Raw genomic sequence first — 16,492 nt, 5'->3', positions numbered from 1 at the left:
TGATTAAAAAATTAAAATTTTTATGTGAATTACCAATTTTAGATATTTTAATTTTATTAATTTAATCATAAAATTTTCATACTATTTTTAATTTTAGTAATAAATTTAATAAAAAATAATTAAACTTATCAATTGACAAATTATTTAAATATATTTATTTATATATTGTTAATTTTATCTAATCAATTTAATTTTATTAATTTATTCAATAATTTTAATATTTTCATTAATTTTACCAAACTTCCTATTAGTAAAAAAAATATAACAATTGAATAATATATATATAATAATAATATTATTATTATTTTAATTTTAATTTTTTTCTCTCTCATTTTATCTTGCATTTAAGATCTAACAAATGAAAAAATTCAAATGTTTAAATATAAAATATTAATAAATAATATAACCAAAATAAATCTAATTATAAATTAAATGTTTTCAATAAAAAAATATTTTTATTTATTTTTTAAAATAATCACTAAAATGATAAAAAAAAAATTATAATGATGGACTAATATTAATAATATTGGCAATATTTAAACTATTTCTATTAATTAAATTATCTAATTAAGTTAATTGTTAAAATTAAAATTAATGTGAAAATTTAAAATTAAATTAATAAAATTAAAAAATTTTGTTAAAATTGAAAAACTTATAAAAGTTTGAATTTTTTAAATCATTTAGTAAACAAAAAAAATCTTCATTGTATCATGCCAAAAAAAAAAATAAATAATTAATGTACATATTAAAATGAAATGGACAGACACCAACTTCTATAATGTTTTGTCACAAATTTTCTGGAAAATTTAATTTTCTTGGAAAATGATAATGTCTTCAATTGGTCATCATCTCATCCATCAGTTGTTTTCTTCTAAAAAATACGTATCTTCCAAAGTTTTGACAATTAAAAGCCTGCGGAGTAAACACTACTTTTCCCTATATGTATACTTTATTTTTTATTTCAATAATATGAAATTTTCATGTCAAATTATAATTTAAATTTTTAAAAATATATTTAAAATTCATGCCACATAAAAATAATAAATATATTATGAGTTTTATTTAAAATTATTTTTAAAAATTAAGGGTTTTATAAAATGATGCAAACTAAAATCACTTAGATTATTTTGATGATGGAGATTAGATTAACTAATTTTGGCCCAATTTCTAAAGCAGAGACTATATGTTTTTTGATTTACAATTACGAATCCGTGATTTCCGACATGTTGATTATAGTTATTACAATTAACATTGAAATTTAAAAAAAAAAATACTAATTAATTAATAAATAATTACTTAATATCAACTATTTAATTACGTAGTATTACCCCTGCGTTGATTATTGTGAAACTTAGGGTTTAAAAAGAGGCCGCGGCACAAGGTTTAGAAGCTTCGCCTCTGTGACAAGAATCTTTAGCTCAAAGATTCAAGATTAAAGCTTATTAGTTAGCTATAAACCTCGAATAATGACAGTTGAGATATAGAGATTTAGTTTTTATATAATTATACATTATATTGTGATTAATTATATATAATCAAGCATCATTATCCAAAATTAAGATTGCTAATTTATAGTACGGTTTTGCAAATCGATTTAAATTTTATTGATTATGGTTCAGTTAGTAGATTAATATATAAACCTAACAAGTATGCTTAATTTCACACAATTTAATTAATTATAAATGCCTAATAATTAATTTCACAACACTTTTATTTATATCTATTATATGTTGTAAATTATGAAAAATATAATAATTTAAATGTTTGAATAAAGTGGAACAAAAGTTATCTTGTATGCATAGTGTAGAAAATTATTATTATTATTATTTAATTGTTGAGCTCAAAATTGTTATTAAAATTATTTAAGCCGATTGTGTTTAGTTTTCTCCTATTTATATTTTCTTTTAATTTGTTAAAACTTTTCAAAATAAGATTATAATAGTAAATTATTATATTTCTCTCTATTATTATTATTATTATTATTATTATTATTTGTAATTTTATATTAATGATTATCTTTCTCTAATCCCACACTACAATTTAAAAAAAATGAATATGATCATTCAAAATAAATTTTGCCATATTAATATATATATATATATATATATATATATATATATATATATATATATATATATATATGTGTGTGTTTGGACCACTCCAAAATTCTGTGCTGGAATTGTACCGATCAACTGATGATGACAGTCTATTTTAAATTCAACGGCCCTGATCTGTCCCATTTGGTCAGTGCCCTTTTCAATGGTCTGATTTTACTCCCATCACACAGATTACACGTGCATCTCTCTGATTTGTTTTGCATGGGTTCAGATGTATTCTCTGCCACTTTTATTAAGTTAGCTAATATTAGCTTTTGCCAGAATAGGAATGAATTTACTAATTATTAAAATAAATATTAATTAAATATATAAATTTATTTTTTAAATTTTATTAAAAAAAATTTGTGATGTGTTGAACTTTAAAAATATTACGTAACACACTTCAATTAATGTATATAACTTAACTTAGATTGAAATTAAAATACCTTTAGTCAATAGGTTATTACTTTAGTGTGATTGAAATTAAGGATGACAACGAATCAGATTTTTATGTGTATTTAATTTGATTGAATTTTAATAGGATTAATTTGGATATTATATATTCGGGTTTGGGAGGGATTTGAATTTAAAAAATAATACACATAATATATTCGTATTTTACATGTTAAGTATTTATTTTTTGAACTCATTTATATAAATATTTAATTAAATATAAAATATATATTTTTTATAATAATATTTATAAATTTTATTTTATGTAAAATGAAATTGAAATATTTAATAAAATTATTAAATTTTTAAAATATAAATTATTAATCAAAATAATTTTTATGTAAAATATTAATTAAAAAATATAAAATTAAATGGATTTAAGTTTTTTCGAGTAATAATAATTGAGTTTAGAGCGAGTTTGGATAATTGAAATAAATTTTAATCAGGTTTAAAATAGATTGGAATTTTGATAATATTAATCGAATTCAGATTTGTATAGGGTAATTTTAGTGGATATCCTACCCATTACCATCTCCAATTAATATATTAATTAATGTGAGAATTTTAAGAATATCTTAATTCCCTTTTATTGAAGTAGAGGTGTGTAATAAGACGTTTTAAAAATTTAGGGTGCCATGAATTTTTTTTAATAATGTACAAATATAAAATAATTTATTTAAACATAAATATTTATATCGAAATATATATAAAATTAATTAAAAAATATATAAAAATATATAAATTTAAATATAAATACTTAATTTTAATAATTATTAAACTCATTTTTATACTATGAAAGCTTTTGTTCACTCTAAATTTATTTATTTTTTAAATAATAAAATCATGAAAATGATTCTTTTGTCTCATTTAAATACTAAAAGATAATTAAAAAAAAAAAAGAAAAACACTAAAAGATAATGACTGCCTTTTTAAGGTGAAGAGGAAATTTCCTACATATAGCAACAATGACAGTTTGATAGCTTGAATACCAAATCCAGATAGATTTCTATTTTTTAAGAGAGAGGATATATATTACGTTATTTATAAATTATATTAATTAACTTATTTTACATTATTTTTTTATTTATAAACATAAAAATGAAAGCTAAAAATTAAATATGATTACATATTTATTTTTAATTCGTAGACTAATTTTACCTATAAGAAATTAAGAATTTCTCTATATTATTATCTTACTCATATAATATAAAAAAAAATTAAATTTAAATTAATCGGCTACTAGGCTTATTAATTTCTTTCAAGTTTTCCAATATTATAAAGGATAAAAAAATCGATCAATCTCATTCAAGGTTCATGAAAAAGATTTTACTCTATATCATATCTGCAGCTACTGATTATATTTTATCTGTAAATTAATGAGACAGCAAAAGAATAAGAAAGAAAGAAATTAACAATCTAAGATGATGCTTATCATCTTTAGTTTAATTTTCTTTAATAATCTCATTATATGAGCTTCTAATAAAGATAAACAGCCGGGACTTACATGAATCTCCTCCTCATCGGCTTCTGATTAATGAAGATAAGCAAGGAGTTGAAGGAGAATCATCGGAAAAAGAAGAAGTGTAGAAAGAGCAAGAATCACTACTAGTAGAAGAAGCAAAACTAAGACCTGCCAACAAATCTACAAAAGCACCAATAATATACCCATGATTGCTATTTGCATTCACTTTCAAATAGCAGCAAAGCAACTCTTCAAGACCTTCCCTTTCTTTTAAACCATGAGCCTCCACCATTTCCTCCATCGATTTCTTGAAATCCACATAAGGGTCTTGGGAGTCCATCGACAAAACCACACTCTCTTTAAATGGAAGCTCACCACCTCCTGCCTTGGCTTCTTCCAAGATTGAGCTAGTCTCCCCAGGCTCAAAGAACAGCCTCTCTGACCTTAAACCTTGAATCACTGTCTCTAAGGAGGGCTCATCAGCTCCAGCTGACTCATCAGATGCTGTGGAGAAACTTGCAGACTCAGAAGAGTTGGTGAACCAAGACTGAGCAGGTGTGTCCCCCACATCTATGTAAGCAGAGTTAAGGGTCTTGAACATGTTTTCGCTGGTTCTGAAAGAGAGGGTTTTGGGTTGTTGACAATAAACAGGCCAAGGCCATGATGATGAAGAACTTGATGAGTCTGCGTTAATCTTGGAGAGAAAAGGAAGCTTCATTTTCTTGCCCATGTGCTTTGATTTTTGGTGTCTCTACCCTCTCTAAGGACATGAAAGGATGGTTCAAATGATTTTCCAAGGTAAAGAAATGTGAAATTTTAGATTTTCTTTATGTAGGCATTAATGGGCAAGTCAGAGAAAGCTGTTAGATTTTAGAGAGAGGGAGAGACAGAATTCGGCAGTGGTGGTGGGGTTTTGAGGGCTTTGTTGCTTCTGCTGTGTCCATTAAATGATGAGTAAATGTAGATTCAGTTGAGGTCATCGATGAATATTACATGGCATTGTTATTAGAATTATTATTAAGAAAATATATTTTTTAAATATATTAATTAAAAAATAATAAAATTAATTTAAAATTAAATTTAATAAATTTTAATTATAAAAATTTTAAAATAATCAAATGTTTTCTAAATTAATTTTTTAATAATATTTAAAATATAATTTCTTAAAAAAAATTATTAACAAATAAAAATTTTTCTTATTTAAATCCAAATTCACTGTGAATGTGTAAACTACTAATTATTCCAAGACTAATTCTCAATTTTTTTTTTGGCAATGACTAATTCTCAATTAGCCATTAACTGCAGGAACCACAACATCTAGCCCTATTGCTGACCGTAGTCAAACCCAATTGCTTTTGGGTTAGTTATTTAAATAATGCATTTTTAAAAATCCTTTACTAAAATAATATAAATATAAAACTATTTACGAATATAATATGTATTTATAAAAACGATAATTAAAAAAGTAATTTTAATAGTTAATTAATAACTAAAAAATTACTAATTTAACAAGTAATTTCACTAATAAAATCAATTAATTTTCTTGACGAAGTTAGTAAGTCAGTGTGTCAGAGTGTCAATATATCGTCAGGTATACACAAAATTATTAATTAAATTAATATTTTTAGAATACGTCAAATTACTTATGAAAATGTCATTTCAATTGGTGTTTTTCTTAAGTATGCATTAGAATTTGTCAGAATTTTAGAATACGTGATATGTAGTAAATTTATTCTCAATGGCACATTAAACCTTCAACGTAAATTTAAATTTAATAAACATAGCACATAAATTTTAATTAAATTTTATATTTATAATTTTTATGTTCCAGTAATTAAAATGAAATGTTAAATTTATTAAATTAAATTTTATATATATTTTAAAAAATTTATCAAAATTTTGCATGCATGACACTAATTTTCAAATCTTTATATTAATAAAATTATATATATATATATATATATATATATATATATATATATATATATGAAAGCTTTACATGCACAATATATATTAATAAAAATGTTAATTTCGCATCTTTCTAATTTTTATTTTTGTAAATTTTTTAAAAAATTGACATTTTTATCACTAAAATTAATTAGTTATCATATATATTATAAAAATTTATACACTACATCAACGAATTAGCAAGAGCATGTTCATTTTATTTTTTCCAATTATCACAATCTTAATAGCATAAAAAGTAAAATCACAATATTTCACATCATATAAACATAACTAATTTAAATTTTAACTAATTACAATAGTTTAAATACATAATACTAAATTTACCATAGAATTTGATACGCATATTAATAAATTATCATAATTAAAATATTAAATAAATATATTATATCAATTATCACAATAATATTTTACATTAAAGTTGAACATGTACCTTAATTATAATATTTTTACTTCCTAATATGAAAATCTAAGTGGGAACACAACTTAAAAATATTGTATATAATATATATAAAAAATTATGTTGAATACAAAAAAAGAAATTGCTGAATACAAATAAAAAAATAAAAAGAAATTGCTTGAGAAATGGAAAGTCTTCAATTTTGAAGACTTGTTTTTGCCTTTTGAAGCCAGCAACAACCAAGGGCCAAAAAAACTCATGTGTTAGTAGAGGGAATAAATTCTCGCATTCCTACGATATTTCTTCTCCAATGCACCGTTAGATAATTACAATTTGCTCTTGAAATCGTCAAATAGAATATCGTTTTTAGTGTAAAAATTGACATAATTAGTTGATGTGATAACATATGCAGGGTGATGAAATAACACATAAAACTGTCAATTTGATTGACAATTTTGAGAGTAATTTTACTCTGTTCGTACCGATAAAAATTAAGAAAATATTATTTTAATTGGTGATTTCTTGTTTAGATAAATATGCATAAAATCATTTTTTCAATTGACAATTTTTATGACACTATATTATTTTAATAAATAGTTTAAATTTTATATTATTTTAATAAAATATTTTTAAATTCACATTATTTAAATAATTAATCCGTGGCTTTCACACTTCAACTTATACATGAAATGAAGATTTTTTTTTTCCCTTAGATAAAGATCATGTGGTAAGCTCATAGATAATTAAAATTAAATATCTAATGATGTTGAAATAATACTATTAATTAAATTCAATATTTATTGTAATTAAAATTGTGTTTAATGATGCATGTGACCCTCAATGGCCATCAATAAGAACAAGAAAAAAATACTGCCTAAGTTAATGTACTTTCAATAGTAAGTCCCATTAAATACTATTGCTAGCTATATATATAGGATTATTTTTTTTTTGTGCATTTATTTTATAATTGAATATATAAAGTAAGGTCCTTTTCAGACTCTACTTATTAAATGAAAACATGACTAATTCATGAGATATAGTGTGAATTCACCCTTACGTTAAACCGACTTGGATTATATATGTAAAATTTATGTGGACAACAATAATGAAGTAGAATCAATTAGAACGAAGTACACATTAATTAATTTAACTTTGGAGCCAAAAGGAAGGGTAAAATTCAAAATAAAACAAAAACATTAAAAGTATATGGGGCATATGAAGATCAAAAACATGTGCAAGTACTTTAAGGATGAACTCTGCATCACATGCCTCCATATGCAATCCAGAGGGTAGATTGAGACTTGAGAGAGACAGCCTAATCTTTGTTTTCTTCCCTAGTTCATGGATTAATTAGTGTGAGCTTTAATTACTAAGCCCAATGGTTTGCTTATGTACTTGAAATGAAAACATATAATCAAGTACTTGATCACTAAATAATTAAGACACTTTTCTTTTCATTATGTGTTTGGATCTCAATAATTAATCATAACTGTGATTAATTATTAGAATGTTACACAAGGAATTCACTTAATTAGCAAATGGTAAAGGCATTTTGATTATTGTTTAAATCAAAGTTAACTATGTATTATTACTTATCAAGGGACCACGGTATTTGAGTAGTAGTGGTCCTTTCCTATGCGCTATCTAAAATTTATAAACCGTCTGTACAGTCTTTGAAGTTCAAAATCTCATAAAATTTGCTTTAGGGTTTCAAAGCACACTGGCAACCAACCCTACATAATGAAGAATAATTGCAGCCTGCCCCACTTCTTATCTCTCAGAATGTTGTTCTGTAGTTCATGAATTCACGCATGGTTTTGTAAGAGCTAGCTAATTATGGTCACTAAAATTGCTAGCAAACTCGTAATGGAACAAGATGATTCTGATGTCACTTTCAGCAACTGATGAAGCAATTTTTGTTCAATTGAATTAAGGCAATGGAATCTGTGAAGTGCAAAAGCAACTGTAAATATATGACAACTTAATGGAGGACCCCATATAGAGGTCCCAAATCTCCCATTATATTTAATTTCTCCATTATCTCTCATCTCAGCTCTTGTCTGATGTGCAGCCTAGCCAAAAAATATGAACCTACATAGCACAACCAGTGGCCAAGCAATTAAAATGGATTCCTTAGTGAAGGCCCACCAATTACCAGATTTTGCAGCTAATTGGACCATATGTCTGCTAAGCTAGCGCACAAAATTGCCTAGATTTTGACCCACCAGTGACAGACCACTTCTTTTTTCTCCCCATTTAACTGAAGTAAAAGATACAAGAGATGTGAATTTCAGCATGTTATATGAAATCTGCCAATTAAAAAAGAAAAGAAAAAGAATCAGTCAATGCATTGCTGTTAGATTAGTAACTTGGAGGGTAGGTGCCTACCTTATCAGGAGCAAACAGGATCAAGAATTCAATCCCTGACCAACTATATAAAAGGAGTTTCATATTTCACAGCAGTTTGATACATAGACTAATCATTAGAGATGGTTTATGGAAGGTGAAAATCTGATCGTTGTTCTGTAGTCCAACCAAAAGCAATGGAGAAATATTGAAATAGATTTAAAAAGGGGCCCAAAAGGAAAAATAAATAGAAAAAGATTTCAACGGCCAATGCAACGTGTTAAGAGCTATAAAATCTGAAACAGGTAGCAGGCATAAGCCAAACCTCCAAGCTGAAGTTACCAGGGAGCCACAGCCTATGTCAGGATCTTTTCACTCACCATAGCCCGTAAGAGCACTATCTAGGAAATAACCTTTACAAGCTCAAACTGCACAGCAAGCAAGAAACTGGATAACAGTTTAACAACATTAGGGAACAGAATCCAAGAAAATAAGGTTGAGTGCAAATCAGTATCTTGTATAAAGTTCTACTCAAAATGACACGCATCTCTGCTCACCTTGCAAAACTAAAGGAACCGTAAATGGTCCCTGAGTTACGACAGACATTGTCTTCTCCACCTGATAGGGCCTTTATTTTTCCTCCAACTTAAATCTCCAGCGAATAGAATACATGGATTGAATGATCTCCTAGGTGGTCCCTTTTATGGTCTATTTTTAAGAAAAATCCATGCGGATATTCTCGGTAGCCGCAACAGCCGGTCACATTCAAAATTTTAGGCAAGCACACGGCAACCCAATAAAGGCAAGCGCAAGTTTTCATTTCAAATGATTTTCTTTGGCTCCTACAGTCCTAATCGTCTGCTTTTTCTTCTTCTTTCTTTTTTTTTTTGACATCAAGGATAGTAATGCTTGAGCTACATACTCAAAGATTAACCTTTTTTATCTGCAAAATTAAACATCATTTTCCTACAGGATTTGAACCCAAAATTTTAAGTTTCTGAAAACAAGAAAAGTAAGAAAATGGACATTGAGATAGTTTGGGCATGTGCATCATATACCAGCAAATGCACAAGAACAAAGGCTAAACACATAGAAATCGTAGGCGATATATAGAGACTGAGACAAATGTCTAAAATGACATACAGGGAAATAGTGAGAAAACTTGGTGACAAAGAGGAAAACATCCATATGTGATGCGGTCAAGAACAGCAACTAGCATGAAATGAGAACAACTCTAAACCAATCAGCAGCTACTTTTTCTAATAGAATACATTATTAAATAAGGTTGTAAACTAAAACTACAGAGTAAAAAATAATTAAGCTCCTATTTTTTGAAAGGGGAACAATGTGGTCTATAGTCTACATAGATTATTGTCTTCTATATATTAAGATGAGGTGGGGGACCTTATCACTTGCTCCATGTTTAAGGGGACCATGGTGTCTGCTCCTTCCATAAGAAATAACATGCAGAAATACTCTACTTTCATTTTGGTCAAGTTGTGATGGATTGTCCTCATCAATCCTTCCCCTGCTCACAAATCCCAACCTTTGATGAATATGATCTGAGCAATCACCTGTAACATAATCTATAAGACTTGAGCATGTTCAATATGTAGTACATCTGCACATTGGATTTATTCTCAGGGTAATAAATTACCACTGTTTTGTATCAGCTGGGAGGCTTATTAAAGTTGAAAATTTTCCCCATCATATAATCAGCAGAAAGCATATCCTGTTTATAATTCAATCTTCCTCCTATGCAGAAAAAGGTTTAATCACTATGGTGATTTTATTCTTGCATCATATGGGTGCACTCAAGGTTGCTACAAAATACCATTAAAATTGGTCTCTGTATCAAACCATATTTTTTTTTATCTTTGCTGTATATAAGCTTCCTAATTCTGAAAAGAACTATGGCATTATCATTGCTTTCAACAAAGTAGCTTCCCTATCATGGTTTCAGAAGTAAGCCAACCATAATTTTGGCTTTCTTTTTTTTCTTTTCTTTTCCTTTCAAATTTCATTACTCACTTCTCATACACTTCTCTTTTTCTTTTCCTTTTCTTTCTGTTGTTTGGGAAGACCATAGAAGCAAGAACCATACTTATCTAATAAATGGAAGTTATTGGTAGATATCAGTAATAGGCAGCAACCCTCTGGCAGCTTAAACCACAGTATTATTTTTGGCAGTCCCAGGACTGTAATAAGGAATTCCAAACATGTAGAGTACCACAAAATTGTCCCTCTTTTGCTATGCATCCATGGATGAGGGATAAAACTTCTAAACAGACAAACAGTACTACCTTAAATTGTGTGTGTGCGTACATTACTAGGTACGCATATTTGATGTCAAAACTGAAATCTTCATACCCACAATTTAGATATGCAAGTACTCTGTCCCAAGAGTAGCCTTGAATGTGTAGTATGCACCGTGCCGAGATCTGAGCATTCCTAAAACTACATTTGGTGCAAGAGATTGGAAACTGGGAAAAGAAATAATACAAGACAAGACAAACAGTCGTTTCATCCTGTGTTTAGTGTATGTAGCACAAGACAATCTATTTCTCCTAGTTTATATGGGTAAACATAAAAAGCTCCCTAATATTTGGCAAAATTTACACTTGCATACTTTCTTTTTTAAAAAAATGAATTAGATGGTCCTTAACTTTTAAAGTTCAACAGACTTTAATCTCTTCATCAAAATACAATATATTTTGGTACCAAAACTTTTACTTTGAGCAACATTTCTGTCCTTGAATTTTCAAATGAAACAGCTTTTTAATTCCTAAAAGTGAAAAGATGAGGGACTAAAATGATGTTTCATCTAAAAAGTGAGAGGCTAAAATGTTATTTATCTAAAAGGTGAGGAACTAAAATAACTAAAATGTAATAGAAGGATCAAGTTGTCTATTTTCGCAAGATTGAAAGACTATTTAATTCACTTTAAAAAGGATATAAATGTAAATTTTACATAATGACAAAGAAGTTCTATAATTTACCCCTTTATATATAGTATCTATGGATAGAACTGGATAATGAGCAAAATTGACAGTAATACCCTATCCTGTCTTTGAAGTAGGGTTGTGGAATCAATCAGTTCAATTATGTAATTGAGCCGAACAGAAAAAATTATATAAATGAATTAGAGAAATATAGGAACTGATCGAAACCAATTTAGATAAGAAACAGAACAAAATAGATTATTTCAATTTGTTTGGATCCGATACTTTAATTCAGGAGGCTTCTCTCAATATGCAATCCAAATACAACCAAATGGCAAGCAACAACAGCATGCAAACACAACCAACATTTTTTCTGGATCATTTCATTAAGATGCAAACAACAATAAAATTAAGAAGATCATTCTATCTTATTTAATCCTTATCATAATCAGTAAAATCAAAATCTTGAAAAACCCAAATCCATTCAACTCTTAAAAAAAATTAAAATTAAAAGACAAATTATTGAAAAAAAAAAGCTGAAATTATAGGTTGAGGAAATGAAAATAAACACAACCAACAAACAAACTGTCCAGAAAAGTCAACCAGAATGAGAGATGGTGACGACAAGTAGAGCTGAAAGGAGGTGAGGCTGTAATTGCAACTGCAAGGTCAATTGCAGTACTGCAAGAGGAGGTAAGCGACATACAAGCAAGGTTGCAAGGGGTGAAATCAATGGTGACGATGAGATTAGCGAGTAGAGGTTAACCAGTTGTTGCCTTCACTGCCTGGTGGGATCATGGTCCCCCTTAATTTCATGGCCTGGTCTTGCTTTGTCAGAAAATTGGAGGCCCTCTAAGGCAGGTAAACGGCGTGAGGGTGAGGAACTGAGAGGCATCAGAGAGAGTGAGAATAAAGTTCTTCAATTATTTCATTTATTTAAAAAACCAAAATGTTTATGCACTTCAATATCAAAAGTGCACATACAAACTCTTCAATCCAAACAAATCATATTTTTCAGGACAACAAAAACGAAAACAAAAGTGAGCATGAAATTATTATTTTCAGGACAACAAAAACAAAAGAAATTTGTGCCATTGAATAAAATCAGTGAACAGAATAAATCACTAAAAAAATGAATAAAAAATTGCTCCAAGGAACAGAAGAATACAACTAAATAATAATGATCCGAGCTTTTGCACAATTCATGCAGGTGCATGCAAGTGCATGCAAGCGCAACTTCAACCTGCACAGCCATGAAATAAAATCATAGAAGCTTCTAACACCAATATCTTAATTAAACCTTTAACCAACAGAAAAGACATTCAATTAGTTACCTTTCTGCTGTAATCAAAATGAACACTTCATTTAAAACCAAAGATCGTGATAAAGTTGGACAAACAGCAAGGAACACAACAAAATTCTCGGCTAAATTTTACCCATCATCCTTGAACTTTAATGGTTATTTCAGTAATATCTTTAAACTTCAATTTGTGTAAAAAAAATCCTTAAACTTTAATTTATCACAACATAATGTCCCTAAGGCCGTTTTACGATGAAATCTCAAGCGAGATGCTAACGCATACGTGCTAAGCTGAATATATAACAAAAAAAAAGGTTTCTCTCTCTACCGCTTCCGAGCTCCCCCATCTCAACACCGCCCAGATCGCCACTGCAGGTGCCACCACTGCCACCACCCTCCTTATACTCGGTGCCATAAGTCTCATATCCTTCTTCTACTGCTTCATCCCTCTCCCTGTTGTCTGCAGCATTTAGCTCTCCTAGGGATTTTTTTCACCTTCTCCACTATCAAGTACGTTCGATACAATCAAGATTTTGTCAATTCCAAATGTACCACTCCTCGGTCTTGGCTTGGTCTTGACGGTCTCATTCTTGCTATTTCTGCTCTTCTGTTTCTAATTCTCACCAACGGCTTCAGTGGTGATAATCACACAATCGACGACAATGATAACAATTAGTTGAGCTGCTCTTAGCAACGAGTAAGTAAAAAGGTTATGGGTTTTGTCAGCAATTCCTTCTGTTCTTATAGTGTTCTTATTTGGGTTGGTGTTATGTTTCATTCGTGATCATTCCATCATTAATGATCTGAAATTTGGTCTATCAAGAATCCAGCTGCTGAAAATTACATGGGAAGATTGGAAAATTGATTTCTTGAGAGGGGCAATCCTACAAATTTCATTGTCCATATTGAATTCTGCAATTGCACTGTGTAAACTATCCACTGATTTGTTCCCAGATCACGAATTGTCAGCGACAAAAGTTTCTGTTAGTTTTGGAGTGGTGAATTTGGCGGGTTGCCGGTCTGGGGCCATGCCTGTATGCCATGGAGCAGGTGGGTTAGCAGGGCAATACAGTTTCTGTTAGTTTTGGAGTGGTGAATTTGGCGGGTTGCTGGTCTGGGGCCATGCCTGTATGCCATGGAGCAGGTGGGTTAGCAGGGCAATACAGGTTTGGAGCCAGGAGTGGTGCGTCAGTGGTTTTTCTGGGGATAAGGAAGTTAGCGATTGGATTGGGGTTTGAAAACTCTTTTATGAAGATTTTGAATCAACTCCCACTAGGAATTCTTGGAGTGCTCTTGTTGTTTGCAGGCATTGAGTTGGCTATGGCATCTAAAGACATGAACACAAAAGAGCAATCTTTTGTGATGTTAATTTGTGTTGCTGTTTCGTTAACTGGGTCTAGCGCTGCATTGGTTTTGGGTGTGGGATTTTACTTAATCTGCTACTAAAATTGAGAAGCATGGAGTGTTCTTGTTTTGGGTTTTCCAAGTGTAGCTCTAGACCTTCTGCTGATGAGGAATCTGCTCTCATTCCTTCATATTAGCTTGCAAAGCAATGGAAATTAGAAGTGATAAAGTGAACCTCATGTTGCAGAGTTCCTAGTAAGGTGATATGGAAGAGCGAAGAGGGGGTTGTACCTAGCTGGAAGAGAGAGAAACATTCTTTTTGGTTAAAAATCCCGCACGTACACGTTAGCATCTCACCTGAGATTTCATCAGAAAATGGCCTTAGGGCCTTTATGTAGTGACAAATGAAAGTTCGAGAATTTTTGTGATATAAATTGATGTTTAAGGACATTACCGAAATAACCACTAAAGTTCAAGGATGGTGGGTGAAATTTAGCCCAAAATTCTCATAATCCTCTCACCCCAAACCCAGCTCCCCCCCACCCCAAAAAAAAAAGAAAGAAAAAACAGACACACAGCAGATGTTTGATCTCAGATAATAAATTCAGAAAGTAAAGAACCAATAAACCTTCCCATTGAATCAGCCATAAGAAAGCACTTCTATGAAGAATCATCCATCAATAAATTGTGAACCATCAACACTTCTGTCCTTTGAGAACTGAGTCCATGTCTTTCTGAGATGCACTAGAGCACAACCCTCAAACAACAATAACAACAACAACCAAGCCTTAATCCCAAAGTAAAGCACACCCCTCAAGCCCTATGAAATTTCAATCAGGTTCATGTGAAGTGCCAATGAAATTCCAAAAGGAATTTTTACAGCTATGATAACGTGAAAATATTATTCTGACCCAGCTCAAAAGAAAGTGGTCCATTTTAATGAGCAAAAGGAATAGAACACAAATTTTTATGATTGTATCGTTAGTTTTAACAATCAAATACTGGATAAAAAGACTTTTACCTCTTTTAACCTTCAGCAAAAACCAGAATATTTTTTTGAGGAGCTCAAAGGTCGCATGAAATTGCTGGTAAAACATATAAGATAATACTAAACCAAGGACTTTGATGTTGGGAGCAACCAGCCACCATAACAATAGTTGAGACTTCAATTAACATAGGAGACACAGATATATTGGATTATAGACATTGGCAAATCAGATTTCAACTCAAAAGTATTAAACAATTATGGTTACTAATTAAAAGCAACAGTCCAGCCAGAAATGGCAACTCAATTTTCAAAGTTCAAAAAAAATCGTCTAAGTTATGTTATTCTTTCCTGCAACATGCAACAATCCAAATGCGTCCTGTTCAAAATCTCAGTATGGCAAGGAAACAAGCCTGGAAATCATTCTACAAAGCTGATACTAGGACATTTACTGGGGACTTCACTTCTACTGTCTCCCCCTCTTTCTATTAAGCACTCCAACTTAACCAAGGTGTGGTTCCAGAATAGTTATAGTGCAGAGTCTTGAAAGACCAAAATTGGCATTGAAAATGATGCAAAAACTGTTACATACTATAGAAAGAAGTATAGGAATAAAGATAGGAAGCAATGTAGATGAGTATAGCTATTTCTAGATGTTCTAGAAGAGGTTATGAGCGGGAAAAGCCATAGCAGTTCGTAATTCTGTTGTAACTGATATTGCTAGAGATTGTTATAGTGACAGCCAAGGAATTAGGCAGTTACAGCAGCTAGAGCTATAAAATCTCAGCAGTTACCTTGTAATTCTCATCCAAGAATTATCAAGAAATACAATTTCTTTCTCTTTTCTCTCTCTATTTCTTCATTCTATTATCTTTCTCTCTTCTATTCTTCTTCTACCCTATTTCTTCTCCGTTAGGGTTTCCCAAACCCAAACATTTGGTATCGGAGCATTGCATCCGAGAAACCATTGGGCTAATTGCTTCTTGAGGATCGCAATATGACTAGATCGGCTGTTGTCGGTCAGGAGATGGTGAGAATTGCGGAATTGGAGGATATAGCGGAGGAATTCATGAAAACAAGGCAAGAAGGAACTGTGGATGAATATCAAGATGAGTTTGAAGATGGAAAGATTGCTGCCTGATTTAACAGAATCATATTTTCTCTCGGGTTTTATGGTAAGGATGATGAAAACTGTTTCT

General features: G+C 30.0%; 1 protein-coding gene and 1 pseudogene across 1 annotated transcript; one reads left to right on the top strand and one right to left on the bottom strand.

Annotated features, from left to right (window-relative positions):
• Window positions 1–3,957: 3,957 nt before the first annotated feature.
• On the bottom strand, window positions 3,958–4,922 carry LOC110632670 (transcription repressor OFP13-like). Its single transcript, XM_021780981.2, has one exon. It carries the CDS (start codon window positions 4,739–4,741, stop codon window positions 4,067–4,069), a length of 675 nt encoding a protein of 224 aa, XP_021636673.1. The 5' UTR covers window positions 4,742–4,922; the 3' UTR covers window positions 3,958–4,066.
• Window positions 4,923–13,254: 8,332 nt separating this feature from the next.
• On the top strand, window positions 13,255–14,519 carry LOC110632661 (molybdate transporter 2-like; annotated as a pseudogene).
• The last annotated feature ends 1,973 nt before the right edge of the window (window positions 14,520–16,492 follow it).

The sequence above is a fragment of the Hevea brasiliensis genome, chromosome 3 (genome assembly GCF_030052815.1).
Source record: "Hevea brasiliensis isolate MT/VB/25A 57/8 chromosome 3, ASM3005281v1, whole genome shotgun sequence".
In the NCBI taxonomy this organism is placed as follows: domain Eukaryota; kingdom Viridiplantae; phylum Streptophyta; class Magnoliopsida; order Malpighiales; family Euphorbiaceae; genus Hevea; species Hevea brasiliensis.
Note: the sequence above shows the minus strand (reverse complement) of the source record. Positions and strands in the feature narration are given on the sequence as shown.

Coding starts and splice junctions, on each gene's coding strand:
- LOC110632670 (XM_021780981.2), bottom strand. CDS start 4,741: ATGGGCAAGAAAATGAAGCTTCCTTTTCTCTCCAAGATTAACGCAGAC.